Source organism: Plectropomus leopardus, chromosome 13 (assembly GCF_008729295.1).
Source record: "Plectropomus leopardus isolate mb chromosome 13, YSFRI_Pleo_2.0, whole genome shotgun sequence".
In the NCBI taxonomy this organism is placed as follows: Eukaryota; Metazoa; Chordata; class Actinopteri; order Perciformes; family Serranidae; genus Plectropomus; species Plectropomus leopardus.
Window position 1 is genome coordinate 14,761,051 of NC_056475.1, and position 27,180 is coordinate 14,788,230.

General features: G+C 38.5%; 1 protein-coding gene across 3 annotated transcripts in view; it reads left to right on the forward strand.

The window, feature by feature from the left end:
- The window catches only part of gabrg2 (gamma-aminobutyric acid type A receptor subunit gamma2), a 57,644-nt gene extending 35,776 nt beyond the window's left edge, over positions 1-21,868 (forward strand). Inside the window, exons 7-10 of one of the 3 annotated variants that reach the window (XM_042499309.1) lie at positions 11,713-11,865; positions 14,441-14,646; positions 17,042-17,065; positions 19,660-21,868. In XM_042499309.1, coding sequence (XP_042355243.1) covers positions 11,713-11,865; positions 14,441-14,646; positions 17,042-17,065; positions 19,660-19,941 — 665 coding nt within the window. In that variant the 3' untranslated portion in view covers positions 19,942-21,868. The remainder of the gene's footprint in view (positions 1-11,712; positions 11,866-14,440; positions 14,647-17,041; positions 17,066-19,659) is intronic. The other 2 variants (XM_042499310.1, XM_042499311.1) reach the window with 2 other exon arrangements.
- The last annotated feature ends 5,312 nt before the right edge of the window (positions 21,869-27,180 follow it).

Here is a 27,180-nt window from a genome sequence, read left to right on the forward strand (position 1 = left end):
CTCTCTAATCTCTCCCTCCCCTCACCCCCCTCCCCCCACTCTTTCTCTCTCTGTGCGTGTATGTTCTCCCTCTTGCTTCTGGGTGATAGTTGTGATGGGCAGGAGTGGGAGGAAAAATGCTCTGACTCAGCCAGAATCCTCCTTTTGTGAAGTTAAATACCAATTTACACTCCTCCCCATCCCCCCTCCCGTCCTCCACACACACACACACACACATCCTAACCCACCCCATACACTGAGCAGTATTCACATTTACAAGTGTCTGTGCTATATACCCCCCCACCCTTCACCCCTTCTCCCTTCTTCCCTGCTCACTCTCGCAAAAGAGATGATTTTTATTTTGCGCCCTGTGTATTCCTGTGTCCTACTTTTCACAACCCCTCCCTTCCCCCCTCACTTTCTCTCTCTGCCTTTCACACTTGACAGTCTAATAAGCTAGTAATTAAAACCTGAAAACAGAGAATGGTGATAGGCCATAGGAGAAGAGATTGCTTTGGGAAAATAAGGCTCTTGTTTTCTTCCCCATCGACCACCACCTGCATATAAAAGAGCGCCTGTAGTGCACAGCAGAGCAGCACCGATTTAGAGAAACAGATTTTATTTTTGTCTTTGTTAGATTGTCAGTGCTATGTGCTCAGTATAGATGTTTGTTCTTTTTTGGACAACCGGCCATGAAGCATACAGGGATATGGATTGAAGACGGGGAGTGAAGGTCAGAAAATAGAATAATATTCGGTGTCAGAGGCAGCCCACTGCTCCACTCCTGCAGCTTCCTTCACCTTGTTATGCCATGTTACTGTCCTCATGATGTATATTTTTTTGTTCACTTCAATGACAAATCTTTCCTCAGCATAACTGTAGCTGCGACTTGAGTTTCAGAATGATAAACTAGGGCGCTAGAATTCATTGACTACAATATTAATGTCATCTAATATGCAAGAGAGAGGAGGAGGGGGAGCAAGTGGACGTAAATAAATGAGGTTGTTGTTGGTTCCTGTTTTTCGGTTGAAATGCCAGCAGGCAAAGATGGAGATCATGGGGTGGAGAGATGCAAGTATTAAAAAAAAAAGGAGAGGGAGAAAAAAAGAGAAGGATGTTACTAAATACCAAACCGGGTCAAAGCTTTTAGAGATGCAGTTTTTGGAGGTTGGTGGTCTTCTTGACTTCTGCTGGTGCAGCTGTCATTCTGAAACACTCACTTTAAGAGTGTGAGACCACTGGAAGGGGTCGATGGAGTTTGTTTTTGCTTTTGACAAGGGAAAAGGAAGAGACTTTTAGCTTGAAGGTGCAAAAAAGTGGAGATAGTCACACGTATACCGTCATTTCTGATGAAATGTATTGGATGCTTGGGCAAATTTTACTGCTCCTGCTGGTACTGCAAATACAACTTTAGTTCTCCTGCTAATACTATCTGCTTTTATGGCTTTTACTAATACTACATCTATTTATGACTATAATGTTTCCACTACTTCTGCTTTCAGTATTACTGCATGTGTGGTGCAGCATTGGTATGTTGATTCAACAGCTTTGTTTCTCCTCATGTACCTAATTTTATCTGGATGTGTCACTTTAAACCAGTAAAATAAATGGTGATATTTTAAAATAGATCCATGAGTAGATTGTTTTTGTGTTTGGTCAGACAGGACAACCAATGTGAATTTGTCAAACTGGACTCTGGGATATTGTGATCTGTCAGTTTTTGCTATTTTCTATTTTCTTTACAGATGAAAAACCCCATAGCTCCTATAACGTTAGATGTAGAGGTTTGAAATTGGATTGTGTGACTGACAAGATGTAGAGAGTTAAGAATGTCGTGGAACAAAATGAGGAACAAAAAAGCTCTTTGAACAAATTTAGTTTAGGGTATATTTCAGCAAATTACTAAAAATCATCAGAAACTAGAAGATCTTACCTTTAAAATCAAGCCTTATATTTTTGGCTGCACAGTTCTTCTATCATAAGCTTTTCCATTTGGGTATGCCAAATAAATAAAAATTCTGAAAAAGGGTAGATGTTAAGAGGTTAACTGAGAAAAATAATGGACATATTAATTGATTATTGTGAGTTGCTCCTACTGCGTACTGAAAACAGATCGGTGGTTGGAGAAGTTAAAGTACAGTAAAGTATATTCCATTGTAAGTCCTGCATTAAACATTTTATTTAAGTGCTATGAGTAAAAGTATGGCAGCATCATCAGACAACTGTATTTTGGGTGAAGCTGGACCTGATTAAGCTTCTTTATATACTATTGGAAATTTGTATGTATAATAGCTGCAAAAAAGGTAACTATAGCTTTAAACAATAAAATATACAAATAAAATGTACAGTATCTTCTTGCAAAATGTGGTGGAGCATAAAGTAGCGTAACAGTGCCTTAAAATTGTATTTCAGTATGTATATTCCACCAATGAAACAGACACAGTACAAGCTAGAAGCATTACTCAATACACTAGTAGCTGACTACTCTTCGAAAAGTGCACAGTATTTCTGTTGAAAGTGTTATTGTAGAGTAAAACAAGAGGGCTTCTTTTTTCAAAAAGTGCAGAATGAGCAATAACAACAGTTATATTACAGCCTGAATCCAGTTGTACAGTGCATGTGGGCATCTGCATACACACACACACACACACACACACACACACACACGCAGTCTCTTCTCAGTACCCTGTTGAGACGGATGAAGCTGGTTTGGAGGCTAAAAGCGTTCAAAGTTGATGGCACTCTGTGGAGAAATTGTTCCAAGGCCAAGCCCTCATTGCTCAATAAATTGTTAAAAAGTTTGGTCCTAGATTCTCTTCCCACTCAGCTTATTGGCCTTGTGTAATACTCTGCAGCCCAAGGTTTTAAAGTAATTAGCCAGAAGAAATGAGGAGAGAGTTGTGAAACGTCTTGTGTCTGATAGGATAAATCTCAGAATCGCAATAAAAAAAAAAAAAACAATCAGTTTCCCATGAATCAGAATGACACTGTGAAGCACATAACCTAAATTCTAGGCTTTTCTTTTCCTGTTATTGTGGTATTAGAACTCTGCAGATTTAATGTTTAATGTCATATATGGCATATGATATTACCTCGCTAAGCCTTAAAAGAACATGTATCTGTGCATATTATGCTAATGCATGTCACATATACTATGATGTACCAGAGGCCTTTTCCCAGTAAGTCGGGCAAAGGCTACAGTGAAATTAATTTTTAAGTCAAGTAAGCTTGGACTTAGAATTGTGTTACCTTCAGTGAAACTGTCCATGAATCTGTATGAGGGGATGCATTGTTAGTATTCATGCTGGATAGCTGGGATCATGTATGGCGTTAAGCCCAAGGAGCACATTTGTATGTAAGGCTCTCTGCTCGTGTGTTTTTCTGGGAGTGCTGTTTTGACAAAGCTTTGTGATTATTGAGGTACTTAGAAGAAAATGCTACTTAGTGTGAGTATGCACAGGCATAAATCAGCGCTGTAGTTTTGGGCGATTCATTTCACTGCGTTGAATATGATTAATTAGATTTCAAAGCTTAAAACCAGGGATCCAAAACTCTAATCTGTAATAGCACTAAGCCATTGGCAATGAAGAGGGGGACTGATTGTCTTGGCTTCTACAGTGTTTGTCTGAGCTCATCCATCGAATTTAGATTCAAATTACATTGTTGCTATTGTAAAGAACAGTACATTGTGCCATTAGGAATGAAACATCGTCCTGAAGATATATTAGAATAATCTTCCATTTACTTTATGATTAATTAAAGCAGACACTGCAATCAGATTAAATGTAGCAACTGTTAACTAATTCCTCTGAGTATATGATGGGTAAAACTTGTATTTTCCAACTTGGTCTACAGGGTTTCCCACACATTTATGCATTTGTGGCAGCCTGCCCCCATTAAAAGATCTGCCATCACGTATTGATTCTATATTTCTGGAGCCGGACTGTATATTATGGTATATATATATATATATATGAGCAAAGTTATGAAGTTGTTACAACTTGAATATGACAACTGAAATCCCCTTGTTCTTTGTTAGCAACTTCAGGTTAACCTGACTTAACTTGATAATGACAAAGAGGATTTTGCCAATGACAAATTTAGGAGAAAATGTTTAAGAAAATACAAAGATATATAAGAACACAGATATATAACCCTGTAAACTTGGTTTAAGACAAAGCAAGGCAGCTTTATTTGCACAGTACATTCGTACATTTAAGTTTCAACAACTTAAAAAATTAATTACATGTAATATGTAACTCTACTATAAAGTTAACTATAAACTAAAGTAAACTTACCGATTAGATATAGTTTCTTAGATTAAAAAAAAAAAAAATTAAATCAACTTGTCAGATTGCACAGTGTGGGAGGTACTTGTAGATTTTTCTAAAGCATCCTTGATGATAAATTGCTTCTGCGGGGGTCCTTTCCCAAAAACCTTACCCCAGGTGTAAAAAAAAAAAAAAAAAAAAAGAAGGAAAAATATGGCCAGTGCTGTGACATCTTCGCCCTTTGATTTTCTGTTTAAGGCTCTGTGGGCTTTTCAGCCACAGTGGTTATTACAACTGAAGCTAACTTCTTGCTGCTTATTCTATTTATTGCAAATAAATGACTGTTCCTGTTATAACACTCCTTTTTTGCTGAGGGCTTCTTTTTTTCTGGAGAGACACACTCCTGCACCAGGTGTGTGGAGCCGAACAATGAAAGCCGAACTGTAAAATGGTGTAGTAGAATCACTCTTGTGTTGTATCACTAAAAAAGATATCCATATGGTGCGAGACATCACTGAGAAAAATAGCAAATATTGTCTATCTATCTCCTTCTGATTGCTTGTCTTCACATATCAAGTCACTTGTCCATCCATCTGTGTTTTTAGGTTTTCCAATTTATTTTCTTTTTGAGGCATACGCACACAAATCAAAGCTGAACAGATCCCCTACACAGAGGCATCTAGAAAGCTTTTTGTGTTGTGTGCTTGCTTATCTGTATTTTTCTGTAGTTGCATCCCTCATGGCGTCACAGTCTCCTCGCCTTGATTTTATTTTTTTTTTACAAAATTAGCTGTATTTATTTTGAATTCCAAATGAGACAAACATGTCTAGCATCAGTGTTGTGACTGTTCAGGGAGGATAAGTCCCGTCAACCGGCCAAAATGGTTACAACAGAAAATAAGAACCCAAAAAAGAGGTGATATATTAAACATGGAGAGAAAGAAGAGTGAAAACTGAATTTTAGAACATAGAGCTTATGTAATGAGTGTGAATCGCATCTCTCCTCAGTGTGTGAATAAGAAATAATGAAGCCATTTTTAGACGAGGTAAGCTGGAACACAGATAAAGCGAAGACAGACTGTGAGAGAAGTGAGAGAAGCTGCATGTGAATGTGTCGGCCTTGTTTTTTAAATATATGATGTGATGGAAATGACTCACTAATGCTTTCTTAAAACCATTAAAATTTTCTTTAAATTGATGTGGAGAAGTAAAATGCTTAAAAGTTAGTATGAAAAATAAATAAACAAGATGCCTTTTTTTGACAGAGACAAGATGGACATAAGAAAACTTGATTTTTTGTTTTAGATGGAAGCCTAGGCTTATGCGTGTGCAATGGTGTTACATCCAGCTGCAATCTACTTAAAACAGTATACAGTCAAACATGACAGTACAGTATGAAATATCCAGAAAAAAGCACAAATGTGCCTATTTGCAACCCTCAAGTGGCGGTATGAAATGCTCCAGACAACTACCAAAATATAAAGAGCAAGAAAGTGTGAGTGGAGGTGGACTGTCACCTGTGAGCCCGCAGTTCATGTCCCATATGAAAACAAAAGTCTAGCGAGTTATTTTAATGTGTAAGTTTGTGAAGCATACTATGCCAGCGACGTATATCATGTTTCTTTATATTGTGTTAGTAACAAACATTCTTATTCATTCTAACCATGTCTTTTTGTTGCCTAAACCTTAGATATAAACCTTAAAACATTTTTTACCCATGTTCCCAGTTTAGTTCGAAAAACGCTGCTTTTAATGAGCAGAAACTGTACACTTCCTGTAAAAAAGGAACTATATTTTGAAAAGAGTTTGCTTGTAATGAGCATGAATTTGCACACTGTCCCTGACTGTTCAAAACTGATGCCGAAATTGTACCTAGAACGTCACATTTTGATGTGTAGGGCCACTCACTGAATGGTATTATATGACGAGTTAAGAGTGAGAATGTGTTAGCGTTGAAATTTGGCTTCTGTGAGTCTGTGTGAGTGTGTGTGTGTCTGTATGAGAAAGAGAGCGAAAGAGGAGGGGCTCAAAAGTGGCTATAGTGTACTTCGTCTGAGGACCCCTCATGATACCATGTGTCATCATCATCTAAAAAACATAAAGTACTTATGGATATACTCGATTTTAAACTTGGTTCTCTAACTTTTCCACTCTCTGCGAAACTCTTCAAATAATGGTAAGGTAAACAGTTGTGACAGCTTCTTACCACCTGTCATAAATCCCATAAACAGCCTTGCTCTCTATTAGTATGTCTAAGAGAGATAATCATCTGTCTCTGTCAAATTCAACACAATGTTAACAAGAAGGCAATCAAACTCTGCAGACTCCTGTCTGCTGTTTAATCATGCCGCCGTGTTCCCACATTCACTCACTATGACAATGCTGTGCCTTCTTTTTTTTTTTTTTTGCCGTGACATCATCTTGCCGTCCGCTGTCGGGCAAAAATAACTGCAGTCGCCTGTGGAGGCAAAATGCAAAGCCATAGTAACTGGTTAATCACTGGCATATAGCCCTGAGTCATGTCACAGAAAGTGATGAGTTAACATTCTCTGTAAGTATTGTTGACCCTGGCAACCAGCCGTGGCATAACCCTGGTCATTAGCAAAGCTCCTGTCTTCTCACCAACACACATACACACATAAAGACATGCTGCACGATAGCATCCGCTGTCACCTCTGATATAGATGACCCCTGACAGCAGAGGAGCTCAGTAAGACGGCCTGTCAGCGGCTCTGCAATGTGTCTGGCTCGTCTCCCTTCATTGGATGGCCAGCATGTGCCTCAGGTCTCTCCTGCCCATCCATATCCACACCAATTTACAGCCTTGCTGCCAGCAGAACGATATTCTCATGTGACAGCTTTTTTTTTTTTTTTGTTGCCGTGTTTCATTCCCATGGACCCCCCCTGTGGCTATTCTGCAATAATGCACAGCCACAATAGGACCAACATTTGCAGAGAATACAGAATGTTGTAACAATTTCTGTATAATAATAATAATAAGAAGAAGAATAATAATAAATCATCCGATCTTTGTGGATACTTCTACACTTCATACGAGAAGAATGATCTGAATTTCCTCCCCTCTGCTGTGTGTGTCTGATGTGTGTTGTCTCTGCAGCTTTTAACAACAAAGCAACACTGTGTTCTGATGAATGATCATCCCCGCCAAGTTTTTATTGCTTTTTGTAGATTACATCAGCTTGTAGTAAATCGCTTTTGCCAAGGAAATGTGTGATCCTAATAAAAATACTTCAAACCATATCTTAATGCAAACAATAGTTTGAAGCTGTTGTCTGCATAGTTGATTTTTCACACAGCTGTCATCAGCATCCTTCATACAGGGATTATAAACAGAGAGGAGTGGATTGACTTGATAGCCATGTAATAATAGCGATAAGATGGAGAAATTTGAACTTTTAGGAATTATGAGAAGCAAAGGAAAGAGGCCTCAACGGGGATATGAACTCTGTGTTCTCGTTACCAAGCACAAGAAGTTAAGTTTATGATCAATAAAAGAGTCAGGGCTGTAGCTGCAAGATCACAGGAGATGTGGTTGGATGCATGCAAGAGGCTGTGAGATCATACCAACTCTCGTAAAGCAGCCTCTTTATATTCATTGTCGATCCACAGAAGGTAAATTTAACCTTAGTGGTAACAGCCTTAAAAAAGATAGCTTCCTATAGACCCTGTGAAGATAGAGTGTGAACAGTCTTGTGAACACGCCCTCCTCTCCTGGCGTTGACAGATGGGGAGTGCTAGCTAAGGTTAGTTTGAGGGCTCCCATTAGGAGGAACACAGGCACGAAGGCTTGAATGCTTTGATATCCCAGCTGCAGTCTTGTGCTGAGAAATAAACAGGGACCTTTCATCCCGCACACTTACAGTCATGCGTGCATACACATGTGAACTACCATCTACCTAGCCTATACAGCAGATTTCTTCCTGACTCGAACAAAATGTGCAAATGGAAACCAAAAAAAAAAAAAAACCAAGGGGAAAATTGTACGTTAAATTTTAATCAATAACAATCAGGCTCACCTTTTTATAGTTTTGTTCTCTAATTAAACATCAATAGCAAGTAAACACAATTAATTCTATTTTTTAAGGATTTAAGTTTGCTGCATGGATGTGGGGTGAAAGGAAAGGCTACGGCAATAATTTTGGATAAAGTCGATGTGGTCTATGTCTATAGTGGAGACACAGAGGGACAGCTCCATAAATTGCTTTTAATGGGGTAATATTAATTTTTAAAGCCCCTGGGTATAGGTTATTAAAATATATGGCATTGGTGGCTCTTTGTGATGGTAAATAAAACATACCACTACACCCCCAACCACCCCACACATAGTGTACCACTTTTTAATAAGATAGAATTTTTTTTACAAACAAAGACCTTAAAAAAAAAGAAGATAATAATAATAATAATGATCATTTTTATTATTATTATTATTATCTTCTTTTTTTTTAAGGTCTTTGTTTGTAAAAAAAATTCTATCTTATTAAAAAGTGGTACACTATGTGTGGGGTGGTTGGGGGATTATATTATTGTTGTTGTTGTTGTTGTTGTTGTTATAAACTTTAAAATATATTGATGAGTTTAAGGGTATCTTACAGAATGAGATGATTGGGCTGGTGGTTGTTTTTCTCTTGAAAGGCCACTGTGTTAAACAGCTGTTCTTCCATTTTATTGTGAATTTTTGTATACCATGTTAATTATATGTTGTGATTTTGCATGGCTGGTACCTCAGCCAGGTTTCTATAGTAAAAGATGATCTCAAGGGGACCTCCTGGTAAAATAAAGGTCAAACATAATAATAAATAAATAAAACATATGCCATCAGAATAATTAAAAAGATGGAACTCACATAACAATTTGACATTTTAAAATCGTTTGCCTCACTAAAGCAGGCAAATGATTATAAACTATAAGAGCACTTGGACATTGCAGACCTGATATATATCCGCCCTGTGACTCAGGTCTATTCCAAAATTTAATGCTTTCTAGTTTGGCCTGCGCTACATCCTTCCAAGTATTTTATCTGGAAGCCAACTGACAAACCAGCCAACAAACAAAACCAAACGGAAAATAAAAACCTGCTTTCCGGAGATAATAACCAACATGCAAAGCATGGAACGTGTTCACACAGTCCACTTATTGTGTTGGGACTGTTTGTCTGGAGCGCTAAACTATTTGCTCCCCCTACGGTAATGTTGTGAAATCCCGGCCAGACACTTAAACCAGTGAGGGAACTGGAAACCATTTTGTTTTGAGTGGAATCAGGAAGTCATTAACAAACCGATGCATTACTACAGCGCCATAATGGCAGGCAGGCTGATACAGATACATCAGCCTGCCAGACTGGAGGGCATCGGTCGATAACACCTCCTCAAAGTGTCTTCCTGGCAAGTGCTGTGGCCTTTAATGAAACTGGTGAACAGACGGAGAGAGGCGTACGGCAGGAGGGTCTTACACCAGCCGACCTCACCCCTGTGGTGGAAATCCCATTATCATTAAGAGTCCGAGGAAATGTGAAGGAGGCTTTGTGCTGCTGACCAAGCCAGAATAAGTGTATTAACCGGCAGTTTCTCAGCTGTCAGGGGTCTCGGTTTTGGGCCCCTGTTAATGTAATGTTAATAAAAACAAAATAGTGGGCTGCGGGACCCCTGAGAGCAGCCTTCATGCGTCTTCCGTACTCCTACAAACTGAGGTGGCTTGTGTAATATGCCATGCACCTGCCTGCATCAGCAGAAAGCGAACGTGGTGATATGAACAGTTATGGTTGTGCTGCTGGGGTTATTGCACTTGGTTTATTTAATGATGCTATCAATGGCGGGGTGAACAGAGGTGCATGGTGGGATGAATCACAAAGACTTGGTCCCTGTCCAGACACTACGAGGACGCACTCGCACACAGAGTGCACATGTTTGCCGGCATAATAAACACTGACGGTCTCATCTCTTTCTCGCTCTGTCTCTCATTAACACACAAAGACACAGATGTTGGCTGTTTTTCAATAAGCCACAGTATGTTGTTGTTCACCCTTTCTCATGAGGAAAATTATTAGCCAGCTGTTCAATCCCCAGCTGCAGCGACTACTCCATGTGCTGTGGGTGCTTAAACACACACACAAACAGAAACACAGTGTGGATACATGGCAGAGAGAATGGGTTTGTGCCCTGCAGGTTACAAGCCACAGAGAGAGGCCAGGGGAGGTTTCCGACACCGTTAACAGCCTGATGTTAATCAATTAGCAGACAACCGACTGAGCTGAAGGCCAGCAGTGAACTGCCATTAAACCCAGGAAGCAGACAGACAGGTACACGGGTAGACAGTTAAAGAGAAAAGTAACTATTGGAAAGCTGGCAGGAACACTACTGAAATGTGTGTGATGAGTTAGTTCTTGTACATGCCTGTGTTTCTGTTTAGTCCTGGTTTACCCTCCTTGCAAAAAGAGTATGTGTGCAGTCCAAGAGGGTGCACGCGCCTGTGCATCCATGTGCATGCTTCATATGTATTTTAAACAGGCAGGCTAGATGATCCATATTGTCGGGGTGAGGGCTACCTGGGCTCAGCTAACCTCACCCTTTTAACACCTAACATCTGCTGGGGTCAGACAGCCAGCCCAGGGATGGCTCATCATCGGCTGGATGCAAGTGTTCATGGTCCAGCTAACTACTGGCAGGAGACGAGGCTTTGTGTATCCAAGCAAGTCCGGCTCGAGCTCTGTGAAACACTCCGTTTCATTTTGGATCTCGAGTTGCCTTGGGGCAAACACGCTGTGGAGATTTTGGTTACACAACATTACGTATTGATCAGTCCGTGACTTAATGGTTTGTTTAATCCGCACTTGGTGTTTCTGTGTTTGAGCATGGTGAGATAATGTGCAAACTGATTTTTTTCAACTGTCTCAGTCCACTACATGTTCGATTATCTTGTCCTTGGATGCTCAGATTGACAGTGAACATCAAAACTTGTCATTTGTTTGACAATTTTTACACTTGTAATAAAGTGAATTCTATTTAAGGTTGGGCAGTATAGAAATATTATACCAATAATTTGATATGAGACTATGTTTTGTCTGAGATTTTTGATACTGTAATAGCACAAGTGTTGTCTTTTCTTGGTTATAAATGCTAAATTACAGTTAAGTGATATAATTTTCCAAATTAAACAAACTGGTATAGCTGTTTTATTGTTTGCATTTTACTCATTTAGTAATTATATTCGAATTACTGATGATCGTTTCTCAAAAATCTATCCATCTGTCTGAATAATTTTTGAAAAGACCCATAATCAACCCTTTAATGTCACTGCAATATCTATATTAAAGTATTTGGTCAAATCTATTGTTACATTTGATTTTTGTCCTATCCTATCAACCAACCCAAATCTTATCCCACATATACAATTATATAATGCTCTCACTCTTTCTGTCTTTTCTCCTGTTATTTTTATCTTTCAGGAGACTATGTGGTGCTGACCGTCTTCTTTGACCTGAGCAGGAGAATGGGCTACTTCACCATTCAGACCTACATCCCCTGCACCCTGATTGTTGTCCTCTCCTGGGTTTCATTCTGGATCAACAAGGATGCAGTACCTGCTAGGACATCATTAGGTAACAATAAAAGTTAAAGTTATTACTGATGCAAGATTTTCACAATTTCTAGTACATGCAGGGGGAAAAAAACTGTTTTTCTTAAATTGTTTTTGCTTTTTTTTCTCGTAGTCGCCAAATCCCACTCTTTTGTAACTGCTCATCAAGTCCTGACAAAGCCTTTGCTCTAGTTCATTCAGTCCACCCAGCCCAAACACACATATGCTGCAGTTACGCCATTGAGATTCATTAGCCATCCTGGCCTTAATTACTCTCTGCTGTGAAACACATCAAGAACCCAGTGGTGGTCACACACCTCCTCAAACTGAAGAGCAGTCGACTCAAACCTTCTCCTCCCTGCTGTTCTCTCCTTTCCTTTTGTCTTCTCATTCACCATCCCTCCTCCTCCTCTTTTCCCCTCTGAGACCAGGCAGCTGCTTAGGAATCTAGTCCATCTTGATTAGGAGAGCCTCTCCTGCCACATATGTTTCCATGCATGCCTTAATGAGGCATTAATTATGCAATACAGCGGGGAAGATGCAGAGATGCAGCCTCAGCACAATAATAATGCAGGTGGCCTCTTCGCTGAATGCAATAAGAGGACACGCAATGGAAAAAGAGGGCAAGTGTGAGGATTTCAAGGAAATTTGTCAGCTTTTGAACTTGCCCTTGGCGTCCAGTGGACATCCTCAGAAGTTCACTCGTGATGCAGTTACGTGCATATTCCTTAGTCAGCTTTCCTTTTTGGCCCCTTAAGGCACCAAAGCCTGACCTCAGGTCCATGTGATGTGATCATTAGCGAGCATAACTGAATGTAAAGCAATCCCTGCAGGCACAAACCCTCATTCCACCTCACTATCATCGTTACTTTGTCCATCATTAATCTCTCTAAAAATAGGTTGTTTTTTCCCCCCCTTTATGCTTATGCAGCTCCAGACATGATTTGCAGTCGAAATAATAACACTATTAATTCTCTGCTAAAAATTGCACTAAGAGTCAAATATCTTAATTTCCTTTGAAAGATGATGCGGGGGGTACAGGAAGCCAGGTGGTTAGGAAGCGGATTAATGCAGATGACATAATTCTTAATCCTTCAATGTCGTCCAGAAATATATCTATTCACTCACAATACTGCAGTGTAAAGCTTGATGCAGACTGAGGTCTTACATTCCACGTTAAATTTAGACATAAATCATCTTCTATATACTAGGAGAGTCCCCTTATAAGCGTGATCTATTAAAAGAAAGGAGGCGCTCTTGTTAGTTGCTTGTTTGTTGGTGTTTGGGGGATTGTGCTGCTGCTGTTAGTAATCTGTTGTATCAGTGCACTACTTATAAACCCATTTCCTTGTCCTGTGCCTTCAGCCCGCCTCCAACTACATCATCATTAGAGACAAACAGAGCAGGGTAAAAGGGGAAGGATTACCAGATGGTGGATAAAGGAGTGTTGTATGCCAGTGTGGTGGTGGTGGTCATTGGCAGCTAAACCGTTAACCAGTAAAGTATGTGGATCAATGCGACAATAAAACAGCTGCTCACTCTGTCCTCATGACCGCAAGAGCTTGCAACTCAACAGCCAACATTAATCCTCCTTCACTTATATATATATATATACATATATGCTTATATATCAGTTGTACAACTTATTTTTTGTAAATTACATTTTTAGTTACAAAACCAGATGATTTATAACCATCAGCATAAGGTAATAAAATAAACTGCAATTCTCCACTGACTTTTTTCCAGTACCATATGTGTTTCTAAAATGAAAATTTACATCCTACGCTGTAGCATTTAGGAGCACATGTGTTTTTAGGTTGAAAAATGTACGAGGACATGGCTATGTGAATTGAAATATGTATTAACAAACTAGTGCACAATCTGTGAAAATTATTAAAAACATCCGAGCCAAGTTTCAGTCTCCGAGTTCAGCTGGTTTCAGCTTCACTCCAACTGTGAAACTATTATGGGGAGAATATCCTGATGAGTAACACGTGCAGTCATTTCTTTTGTATTATTATTTTCTCTTCAAGAACTCAAAGTAATGTCTAAATAAAGCTGTCAGCATTATGCACATCATGTTTAACATCATGGCAGATTTAGGAATACATTGTTGCGAAATGCTTGTATTAATAACCATCATTGTGTTGCCATTTTTTATTCTTTGATGCACAATTTAAGACAAGTAGCATAACATTTCATTCTAGGTTTATGATGTTTTTGATCTAGGTAATTTTTAAAAGAAATACTATTACTACTACTTGTACTAGTACTACCACTACTACTACTACTACTACTACTATTACTACTACTACTAATAATAATCATTATTTATTGATAAAGCACTTTTTGAAACAAAGTTACACGGTGCTTTACAAGGTCGATCCTAAAATTAAGACAATGCCAGATTTAAGCAAAATAAATCTTGCAATTTTTACTGATATAATAATAATAGTAATAGGAATGCACAATAAGAAAATAGCCTCCAGCTCTATGTGGCAGTAAAAAAAAAAAAGTAGAGTATACTTAACCCACTTCTATTTTACCTTGTTTTTGCACAGATCTCATTTTCTCTTTTCCCTCAAATCTCACACCAGGCATCACCACTGTGCTGACCATGACTACGCTGAGTACTATTGCCAGGAAATCCCTTCCAAAAGTTTCCTATGTGACTGCGATGGACCTTTTTGTCTCTGTCTGCTTCATCTTTGTCTTCGCCGCACTTATAGAGTATGGCACTCTGCACTACTTTGTCAGCAACAGGAAGCCGAGTGCCAAAAAGGACAAGAAGAAGAAAAACCCGGTGAGTGCCTTTCTAAAACTCACTGAAGTGATATAATTTTTTAAACATATTTTTTGGATAAAGATTTCTTGAAGTCTCAGTAATACTGCTTAATTTCAAAGTGTACGGAATTATTTTTATTCACATATTATATCTTTGTGTAATATCTTTACAGTGTTTACAGTATCCTTTATTTAGGTGAGAGTTCAAGTTCTCTACGTGCTCCCTGGCCCTCCCCCGCTGCATTACAGTACAGGGATTAAGCCTTAGAAAAAAAGCTGCTTCCTGAAGGGAGCATCTTCCCAGGGACCCACCACACAAATTACTCAATGAGCGAGGCGTGCAGCTTGAACCTTTCCTTAATCCGCCACATATCTGTTACAGTTGTAATTTAAACCCATGTCACATGACAGGAGAGTTGGAGTCATGTGAGCTTTAAATCCCTCAAGAGGTCATGGTAGCTCAATTCAAGGGCCATGATCTCTCAACATACATATGAGCACTTATGGAGACTGTTTGCCCTCGACAGCATATCCGCTGGAGTAAGCATATGGTTCTTGAAAGGAAGATTTTGCACTGAAATACGTTCAAATCCACTTTTTGAAGTCTGTTTAGTGGAAAAGTTTGTTTTTATGCTTTTGTACAATAACTAAATCAGGCTGCAATCGAATGATGTTCGATCTTAACCCTCTAAGTATGCTGTGCTTGGCTGACCATGGGTATTGAACTGGAACTTGGGGGAAAGTGGGGCGCTCTAGTTTAGCCTCTGTAACTAAGGTTCTGCACATGGTCTCTAACTGTCTCGTGGACACGAGTGACTAATGAAGCGGAAGGTGTGATGCCAGTTTGCCATCTCAGAGGGGCTTTTCTAGGTTCTCTGCATGATTTGCCAAGATGTGGGAGGAGGGAGGTATGCAAGAAAATGAAGTGTGTAAATGAAATAATGTTAATGTTTATGAACTGTTATTAGCATTGAAAAAAAAGGAAATCGAGCAAATACAAATAAAGAATTTTATAATTTTTTTTTTACTACTTACTAGTGCAAAGGAATTTCCCATTATCAGGTGTCCTGGTTTATTTTGTTTCTTTTAGATTAGCGACATATTATCAAACTGTTTGTTAAATGTCAAATAGTGAAACTGAAAAAGACACTTGATAAAGGGCTGTGTAAGACAAATGTCTCCAACTTTAAGTGTTACCTAACTATTTTTCAACCTTTTCCTATATTTTGTGTATCGGTGACTAAGGGAATTTTTTGGCATTTGTTCAGTATTGAGCATGAGGGCTGCAGCTGGCAGCAGTGAAACAGGGTGCAATGTAACATTAATGGGCAATTGTGCACCTCAATATACAACACTCAAAAGTACTTGTGTTGGCCAATGACAGACTCAGATTGTTATAATAAGTGTCTGGAAAAGAACCTAACGGGATAGATCTTTTTGCGTAGTTTTTGTTTAACCAGAAACAGACCCAAAATTGCTATTGCCAAACTCAACAGATTCCATTTGATTTTATTAGCGTAAAACATGCTTCATTCAAAGTCGACAAAAACAAAATCAAACTCACAAAAGCCATCTTGGTTCACTTCTTTTATTAATCCAACAGTCACCAACTTTGCTTTGGTTAAAACGAACCCTTAATTCACCTTGTTAGATGTGAAATTATGCTGGCTAAAATTTCTGTTTATTTAAATGGAGTCTGGCGGGTTTGGCGATTGAAATTTCACAGCTGTTCTGGTTAAACAAAAAAGAAAATGGTCTGTTGCAGTAGAAATCCTTTGCCTAATGTTTTCAGACACTTGTAATAACAATAACAATATCTGGGCCCGTCAGTAGCAAAAGGAAGCACTTTTATTGGAGGTACAGTGATGGTGCGCAAATGCCCCTTGTGGTTATATCGTAGCCTGTTTCATGGCTGCCAGCTGCAGCACTCTCGCTCGGTACTGGACCAATTTCAAAAACTGTTGTTCCCATTAGTCAATTAAACACAAAAACCTGGCAAAATGGGGTCTAGGTTGAAAGATATTGAAGTTACCCTTGAGGGTGAAAACATAATGATGTTGCACTCACAGGGAGTATTTGAAGTCTGTATTATGGATAGTGTTTATCTCTCCAGTTTTGCATCTGTAATATTTTTCCTAAGGTGATGCTGGCGTGAGAAGCATGTGAGATACATATATATCCCGCCATTCCCCCTGTGTCTGTTCGTAACATGTATGTCTCTCTACAGTATATTTCTTCTCTTTCCATTTTGAGTTAGACAATACAGTGATTGTAAATTTCACACATTATCCTGTGTTTGTTTTTCGTTTTATTGATGTTTTTTCATTCTCTGTTTACATGTATTCTTTGTTTTGTTTTTTTTTTGTTACTCTCTTTCAATTCCACATATTCTTTGTTTCCTGTCTGGACAAAAGCTCCTCCGGCTCTTTTCCTCAAAGGTATATTGCCTGTGTCTGACTGCATGTGTCTGCTGCATTTTGGCTCTTTGAGCCCCCAGCACCTCACTGCTTTTCTGTCTGTTCTACAGCAGATATGCCTCTCTCTAGTCCCTCTTTATCTACCTGCATTCTTACCGTACTCCTCATCAGTCGCTAAATAGGTATCAGAGATAACATAAAAAAGGGGCGCTCTGCAGTGCACAGTGCGGAGGCAGCCAGCCAGACGTACTTATGCAGTTTTTAAAATTCAAATAAGCATCCCACACATCCTGTGTCCAGAGGAATGTAATAGTCCAGGCCCAGCGTGGACTCATTCTGGCTCCCTCTGTCCTGTTTCACTCTTTGTTGTTGTTGTAACCACAGTGAACTAGCAGCCGCTGCAATAGCTTCCTCTTCTTTCCCTTCTCCTGCCAGTAAATCTATACCTGTGTGTTTGTTGGGCTTCTCAACCTGACGCTTCCTACAGAGTCAGCAGAGCCTTAACAGACTGAAACAGACAACCCCTGCACTGTCTTAAGGCTAATTAGAGTTGGAGGTCCATTCAGAAGATTAAAACATGCTAATCTGTAAACACCCAAAAAACATCCAGGGTGGGCGGTAGCTAGCAAAGATCTCTAAATTGAACCTAACACAAAATAATCTGCTTTTCTACATAATGGTCCATATCAATATTTTACCGGGAGGAATATTTTTAAGGTCGAATTAGTTAGATTTTCAGTCTAGACACTACCATCAAACATTCAGCCAGAAAACCAAGGGATCCTCCAGCAATGGTCCCAAATGTTTCCGCCCTTTGTCTTCCCTGAGAGGTTGTCTACTTTCAGCCAGTTAAAGTTGCCGATGCCACTGTGTTGTTTCTTTGTTTTTTTTTTTCTTTATTTTTTGCTAACACCGACACACAGCACAGCCCAGCTTGACCAGGCCATGCGGCAGGATGCTGTTAATGCTCCTTCTGCTTGAGCTTCCACTGCGCTTCCTCCAGTGCAACCAATCCCCTTTGAGAACTGAGTCATAACCTGTTCTGCTAATACCCCCCCCATTTACCTCAACATACTGTCCGTTAATAAGGACAACAATGCTGAAACTAACCCGTATGTTGTTTTGTTTGTGGTTATGTATCGTTTTCAAAGGGACCGCAGGTTTGTGCACTAGTGCTGGGCAAGATTACAAGTTGTAGGGAATGAACAGTTCAATCAAGTTTAAGTATTTTAAGCTTGTTTGAGGATGCATGCTTACAGCAGATAATGTTATGTTCAAACTAAAGCTGCAATGATCTGTTTATTTTTCTTTTTCTTTTTCTTTTTTTTTAGCAGCAAGCATGCGTACTGTAGATACATAAAAATGGGGCAAAAACATCCATGACAAAAAGTATTTACTGTTTTGTGATGCTGCAATTTTAAAAAGAACTGATTAACGCAAGGCATAAAAATGCTGTAAAACACATTTAGAGTGTGTATACAGTAATTTACAGATTCCTATGTCATGAGGACAAAAAATAGAGAACAACATAAACTACAGCTACTAACGCTTTTCCGAGGGAAAGTGGTGATGTGAAATTCTTAGAAGTTGAACTTTGGAGGATGCTCGATTCACTGTGTCTTTTTTAAACGATGAGCTTGACACCCTAGTTTATCAGCAAGGTCAAGGAACCTCTGCCAAAGGGGGGGAAAGCATTTAATCTGCCAAACAGCCCAAATTCCAATTTGTACAAAGGTGGCATGGTGTTTCAAGATAAAAGCTGATGAAAACAGTCTGTTTGAATACTAATTGTCTCCCTTCAGAATGACAGGGCCACAGACTCACTGATGTCACTGTCCTATTTTAGGATTCTTCACAAATAAAAGCCATGTGCCCTCCAGTGGCGAGCACAGTTTGAAAAGGAGGTTTATTTTAACCCATTTAGTGACAGAAAGAGTGGGCTGGAGCAATATTGAGCTGTGTACTGCACATCTGCCAACACATGCTCCTCCCTAAGCTTAGCTTTATGATGCATCATAAGCCAGTTACAACATGTCGTATAAATGTATTTCAGAGAAATTGCTTACAATATCCATACAGGTCCAAATTTGTACATTTTGTTGAGTCACTGGGCATTAAAAACATTTTTAAATACTGCTCAGAACAAATGATCACAGTCATGTGTGTGATACAGTGTTTTGACCGCAGCAGGAAAAGTATAATCAGGAAAAAAAATAAGCAGGGGCTTTGCCCAGCACTAGCTCGATATAGCTGCTAAATAAAGCAATATAGACTACTGTAATAAAAATATTATGACTGCCTCAGCCACCAGCTATTCTCCAACCCAAAGGTGTAATTTGCATCCTGGGTTCCACTGGGACTGACCCTTTGTCACTATAAGCCTCACTAATTACAACCACAGGTGGTAGTTATGGGTCAATTAGAATTTTCTTGACATTGAAAGGGTCCATTGGCAAGTTGAAGGTGCAAATTACATTTTGCTGACTAATGATAGAGATTGAGGCGTGAGGCAGAAAATGGCAGCTCCAATTAGGTCCCCTGTTATGTCAGTGAGGTCTTGATTACAGCACTCTTGGGCTGTGACAGCTAACTGTGTCATTTTGTCCTGTTAAAAGCAGACACCCACGGTAGACATCCGTCCACGCTCGGCAACGGCCATTCAGATGAACAACGCCACGCACATGCAGGAGCGAGACGAAGAGTACGGTTACGAGTGTCTGGACGGGAAGGACTGCACCAGCTTCTTCTGCTGTTTCGAAGACTGCCGCTCCGGAGCCTGGCGGCACGGCAGGTTGCACATCCGCATCGCCAAGATAGACTCGTATGCACGCATCTTCTTCCCCACTGCATTTGGTCTCTTCAACCTGGTCTACTGGGTCTCCTATCTCTATCTCTAGGCCTGGGTGTGTATCCAGCCTTATCATACAGCTCGTTACATTCTGCATATGCTCTGTGCCAGCAAGGGACATTTTGAAGGCGGGGACCCACTGAAATACCCACTGATCTGATTCTAAGCATTTCCTTGAATTCCTTAGTTTCAATCTCTTTTAGTCATTTTATTTGATAACTTTGACAGACACTGCAAATGTTGTAGCACTACATTTAACTGGTATGAGGAGGTTTGTAGATGTGTTGTGAAAACATTGATTGTGTGAGCAATTTATAAGTTTTGTTGTTGTTCTCATGATAATTATGGACTTTTTATTTGGAACATCCTCTTCATTTCCTCAAGTGGATTTTTAAAATTTGCTTTATTTTTTAGACAAATGCATTCCTTCCGTAGAAAGCAATTTAAATAAACAGCAATTCAGATAGCAGCAAACAGTGATCAGAAAAGACTAAAATGACATTAATTACATCTTATCATTTTTATCTCTTGTATTTTTCACTCTACACACTAAAACACAAAATCTGAAGCACTTTAATAGAGCTATGTTAGACAGTGACGCTAATTTATTTTTAATTTATTTTGCTTAAGAGTTGGCACAATTTAACATTTTTCATGTGTGGTCAGAGAGAGATGATGCTGTTTATGGACAATGCTCAACTGTACAGACACTGTATATATTTTACTATTACATAGTGGTTTACATTTATTGCATGCACCTTTCAGGCCAAAAATCAACATCTTTTATGGTCTTCTATTGTTGGCTATGGAAAAAATGAGCACTGTTGATTATCATTGAAGATTTAATTATACTATTTTCTAGAAAAAATGGAAAATGAAATGATAAAAAAATGTGCCCAATTTATCCTTTTTAGTTGAGGAATCATCTTTGCATACAGGTGGGAGGATCAGCCCAGAATTCCAGGCCAGATAACTGGTTTAATCGTTTTCCTCACAGCTATTAGCTTACAGTATAGACAACTCTGACCTCTCATCCTCTCCTCCATTTGCTGTTAAAAGCGTGCATTTACATAATGACACTCTGCTGTTGTATTTTAGTTATGCAAGCTTTCACAAGAGAAACTGTACCGAAACAAGTTAGGCTTTCTTTTGAAAACAAATCATTTTTGCCCTTAACATTAGCAGAGTGCTAACTGCAACTGTGTAACCAGCGAGTGAGTTTCAAATAGAGGAGTACAAACTAATCTACACTTTAATGTGAATATCAATACAGACAGCTGTTGGGTTTTTTAAAATTCCTGCAGTGGGACGGGGTTAATTCTATGTGTCATTCTTCTAAGATGAGCAAACAAACAAAAAAAGCCTGAAAAAAATATGAATTGATATCAAATGAACTTAAGAGCTTCATTCAAGTAAAAAAAAACATCTGCTTGTGTCAAGAAAAGCTGTGTAAGCCTTATTATCAAGCATCTCACTTCCCGTCTCTTTGAGAGAAAACGCATTAAGAATGTAAATTATTACATAGTGAGGAAATTGATTCACTGGCTGGGCAGAATTTCATTATTCTTATTTTTTTTTTTACTTTTGTTGCATTAAAATTAGCTTTGAATGCCGTATGTTGAGTGACAAGAGCGGAAAACACAGAAAACACAGTATCTGAATTGTAAATGTTGTGTATGATAATATGTTAACGCACACGAATTACAACCCCTTACAGATCACAATTTTGATAGACACCAGTATGCAACAAATGGAGAAAGTGCTTCAGTATGATTTGTAAACTCACAAGAAATATGGGTGTAAATCACATTGTTTATGTACATAAATTATGAACGGAGTAAAACACTCGTCAAGCCCTTGGGATTTTGTAAAAGGGTATATATTTTGTAATTTCAGCATTGTTACAGTATATCATCATACAGTATATTAGACTTATTGTATTATGCTGGACTGACCATGTAGAATACTTTGGGGTAATGGGGTATTTATTTATTTATTCATTGATGGTATTTATTTATTCATTTTATTGAAGAAAAAAGTATTTTATGTTCATATAGCCCCTAAAAAGAAACACAGAATGCTGTCATTTATATCAAAGATACATTTTTGTTTGATGTGTCAATGGAGCTTGAGCTTATTTATCTTGTGTTTTCTATGTTGTGATCGATGTACACTACTCTCACAAAGGCCTGTCAAACTGTTATATCTGTTGAATTAGTGAGTTGCAACATTACTTGTTGTGCAGCTTCTGAGTAGTAGACTTGAACATTTTCAGGGAAAAAAAACACAAAAAAAAAAACAGTTCCCGAGCCACCAGAAGAAGAACATTTGCTCGTCTAAGTGACTATTGATTATTTCCACTTTTTCCACCTACACAAGGGTTTTCAACGGTCTTGATATTTGCCATCTTCAATAAAACATCAGTGACGACACGGACATATGCATTTACCAGGTTATCTCATATTTCCTGAAGTTCTTTCCCTTTTGTATTCAATGGTGGTCCTGTTGCTGTCCTAAAGCTGCCACTTACAGTAGTGGTCAAACCTGTCTTCAGTGTGCGCATACTCTATCTCTCACATCTTTAGGGACGTAAGTGTGTCAATAGCAAAGTAGACTGGTCATCATCAGTGTTCTGTAGTTTAAAGAAGTGTAAAAAGAGTGATTACATCCTATAAAGTGCCAAACTGACACACATGCAATAGAGAATATCAAACTATTATATCATTTGTGAATCCACATTTACTGCCTTGATGAAAGAAATATATGCTAAACGTAAGGGTTTTCATGAAGGAAATGCAACACTAAAGAAGTCGGACACATTGTTGTCCCCTCAGATATTGTTTATATATATGCTTATGTGTGTGTTTTATTTTGTTTTTTTCATATGTTGCGAAATCAACAAGGACAATTGTCCGATAAAAATTGTTGTGTCTGGGTGAACAGGAAGACACTTCTGATTCATTTCTGACTTCAGTACACTGGGTTTGTAGATGACCAAGCATGTTTTGTGTTTTAACAGTGGTGCAGAAAACAGACATACTTTATGGGGTTTTACTTTTTCCATCATAATTAAAGCTTGTTTATTTTTTTGTTTATTATATTTATTTTTATGCACTCTACTGTAAAAGGTGTGTAGGAGGTACAGTTAATATTCAATAGTGTGCATGTTGGATATATTTTCAGAATTGGAACTAATTCAAGCACTGTTTAATCCGGTCTCAGTCCTTTTGCCTGCATTGAAATGGACTTTTACGACGCTGTTTATTTTTGACAAAATCTTTGTTTTTTTTGGGACCCACAAATGACACATATATATGTGAACAGCACATGTAGATATTTTCTATTGTTATGTATTTTGTCAAACTGCAGAAAACAAAATATTGCGCACTGGAATTACAGGGCTCAGTTTAAAGGTATCCAAGAACAAAATGAATTTCATATGATCCCCATACATACATTATGTCAGTTGTTTGCCATCTATGTATATTTGAGTATTGTATAATAGGGGCACTGATCAATTCTGTTAGGGTCTGCTTAATATATTATACATGTACTGGAAAAAATCCTTTTCATAAGGGAATTGCACATAGCTGTGGAATTTTACAATAAAATGGTTGCATTTATCGATGTGCATAGGTTCATCATTATTTGTACTGGTGCTGGTAGTTCTTGTGGCCAAAAGTACCAGAAAAATCTTCCTAGAGTATCAATGATACAATATCATATTTTTGTGAAACTGCTACTGATGAATCAGTGTATCAGAAGAATTTTACCTATATAGCGGTTTAACTTTTCTTTTCTTTTCTCTTCTTGGGTGAATATTGCATAATTCTACCTCTTTGTGCCTAAACACTTATTTCAGTGAAATCTGTGACATGCTCAGAGGGTATATGTCCCTGGTGGAGCTTCTAACAACTCATTGGCACCAAAATGTGACAAGATACCCTAAGATACTGTTTCTTTTGAAACAAGTCACAAGCCAAGACGGCAAGATACCACTGGTTTATTCTTTAACAATGCAATGCACTTTATAAGCTTATCTATGTTTAATTATACATAATCTGATTCCACACAGAAAGTAGGAACAGTAGCTGTCAAATAATGCATTGGTGTAATAAGTGCAATAGCGTGGAATGGGATCACTCAAGTAAAGTATGAATGCTTAAAATCTGTATTTAAGTACAGTGCTAAAAGTAAATGTTCCTATCGACCAATTTTTGACAACTTGTCAGGAGCTCACATAACTAAGCTGCAGATATCTCCTGCACATCGACTAAAAAAGAAAAAAATAGAGATAGAAATAGAAATAGAGTTTGTGGGGAAAACTGACTGGTTGTGAAGCAAGAGGACTATCTTTCTACTATTCCAGCTAATGGGAGAAATATGGTACTTAGCAAAGTACCAGTATGGCACCTGCGTATGCTCCATAGTCCCCGCACCAGGCTTTGACCCGGAAGTCGAACAGGATAAATTTGTAGAAGAAAGCCAGGAAAACAAAAGACGACGAAAGGAAGAAACAAAACATGATGACAGTAAAACATAAACATAATAAACAGAGTACGTAAAAAATGTACAGCAATGACAAATAATCCATGTTGTCACCATTTGGCATGCAACCCGTTTGCCCCTAGCTAACTTGTTTGGTATGTGACGTAATAGGTCAACCAGAAGAAGGTCCAATAGCAACTAGGTGAGAGGGAGCATGTCCTCGTCTTTCATCAATAAACTGATTCTCCCCCCTGTGCTTGTATACTGTAACAACGACAGTAGTCCAATTAGATGGCTTAATTGAGCGATAATCGTAGCTCGACTTAACCGCGCATGTAAATGTACTGACTGTAGTAATAAAATCACCTGACTCTGATTTTATCATACTTTATTTGGCCATTATCTGTGGTTTTAATCCTCATAGATACGGTGGGAAGGGGCCTGCCACACCTACTCCTAGGTTCAAAAGTCGTTATCAGACCGTTTAATGGCCATTTGCATATGTTATATCATAAGACGTTGACATTATCAGGCCATTAAATGGCTGTTTGCAAATCTATTTTTGTGAAACGGTTGCAGGTTTAAACACAAAAACTACATGGTTAGACTACATTTATAAAAGACATCATGATACATCAGTTAAAGTATTCATCTGTACCACCCAACATGGACTTTGTTGCTCTTTGTACAATGTCACTGGAGTCCCTCCCCTGCTCCCGTCATATTGTGCTGAGAATAGAAAAGTGGTAAACACTATAGGTTGTTTTTTTTTTGTTTTGTTAAAATTACAGCCAGAAAGGAATGTAAAACAAATGATAAATAGGTTAGTTTGATCCAGTCAGGTAAAACACAAAATATAAACCAGGCAGAAATCTTGGCATGGATAACTAAGATTTGTTAAAAAAAAGTAAGGAACTTACACAAAAATAAACTACATGGCCAAACTGTTGGTTAAACAAGCCGTATTCAGAGGTGGCTACACCATCAACACATTTATCCTGTTTTACTGTCATCTGATAAACTGTCAAGAGGTCAGGTTACTTACATGTTACAAAGTACAACTGACATGTTGAGATTTTTAATAGTCTGCAAATTGCCCAGAAAGTACTGATGGAAATCATTCTGATCTCCCCCTTGTGGAAGCAAAACACATTCAATAGTCCCATCTTCCTTTGCATCACTTGGCTAAAAATTTACACTTCAGCACCTGTCACTCATTTTGATGTGCCGTCAACTGTGAAACTACTTCTTTTCCGAGGTAACCAGCATCCATACAGCCACAGCAGGTTTTGAAAAAGCAGATGGTATATGTGTCAGAAAGGCATTCATTTCAACCACAGTGTAATAATGTGACTCTTCTGTGTAGACCTCTGAAGCATAATTGGAACTCGTGTCACTGAGTTATCCGATATGGAACTAAATAAAAGTCATTTTAGTACTAACCTGATTTCAGGGTTACAGCTCAGGACATTAGTTTAGCCCTAACTTAACTCTATCAGGAGCATGTTTTCATATAAAAAGGACAGTTTTTACGTAGGGGATGGCACAGCCTGTTCTCGTCTCGTTCAGTGATTCTCTTCCTTCCAGGAAAGTGCACTTGAAACAGAGCAGCAGTTGGCTGATGGACCCCTGTGCTGGCACCTCTCCCTCCACTGGGCAGTGTGGCAGCTGCAGAGGACAGCCATGTGAATCGCTCTGATTATTACACAACCGTCTGCAGTGTACCACAGCACCCTGCCGTCACAGCCAGCCCTTTCATCAGCTGAGGTACAGGCTCTTCAGCGAGTACCGAGCTGGGAGTGCAGGGAGCCCTGCATGAATAATGCAGTCTGCACATGGCTAACTTTTAAGGACTTCACCCTCATGCTTTCATCACTGTGTGCGCGATGAGATATCCGGAATATGAATATACGACTACCTTACAAAAATAAAACAGTCAGAAGAAGTGTTTTGTATAGATTCTTGATAATTATGGGTCAAAATAGTAATCTACAGGAAAACCAAGTGTTTTCCCAAAAATTTAACAGTACAGAAGTATAATTCATTTACTTGAGAAAAAAATCTGTAAATCTGTATTTCCTGAATTAACAAGAAAAGGAAAAATATTTTTTTCATGAAAAACAAGAGCAGAATTTTTTTCTCTACACAGAGAATAAACTGCTCTTGTTTTTCTAAATTAATAGGATAATCAAAATAAAGGGGCAGAATTTACCACCTTTCTCAGACTTCTAAGACGATAATGTAATTAATTTAGAAAATCAAGGCAAATATTTTTAAGTGAATGCACCACATGTTCATAAAACAATGAGCATGGCAACTTTAAAATGACAATGTAATGAATTTCTGTTATTGTCTTCAAAGTCCATGAAAAGACCAAAACCAACAATGAACTTTAAACAAGGAGTGTCTATGTATCAAAAGCCTAATTTACAGTAGCTTGTTCTTCTGTGATATAATCATAGACTGTATACAACAACAGCTACTATGACATTACCAACTTTGCCTTGAGTTTAGCATTTTGGCTGTTGCCATGTTGTTGTTTTTTGGAGCCAGAAGTGACCATATTTGGATAAAAGGGTAGACCTGACTCATAGACTGTAGCGACGCCTCACAGACTGCCTGTCACTCAAGCAGCGCACCCTTAAATATGTATAACTTTAAGCCTTAATAAAATGAAAATAGATGACCTATATAGTCATTCTGCCCCTGTATAGTTGTCAGTTGGATATTGAAATTAGCTTTAGAGACCAAAAACATTTGTTTTTGTACTCGGCTGTAAACGTATTTATTTCTGCTATAA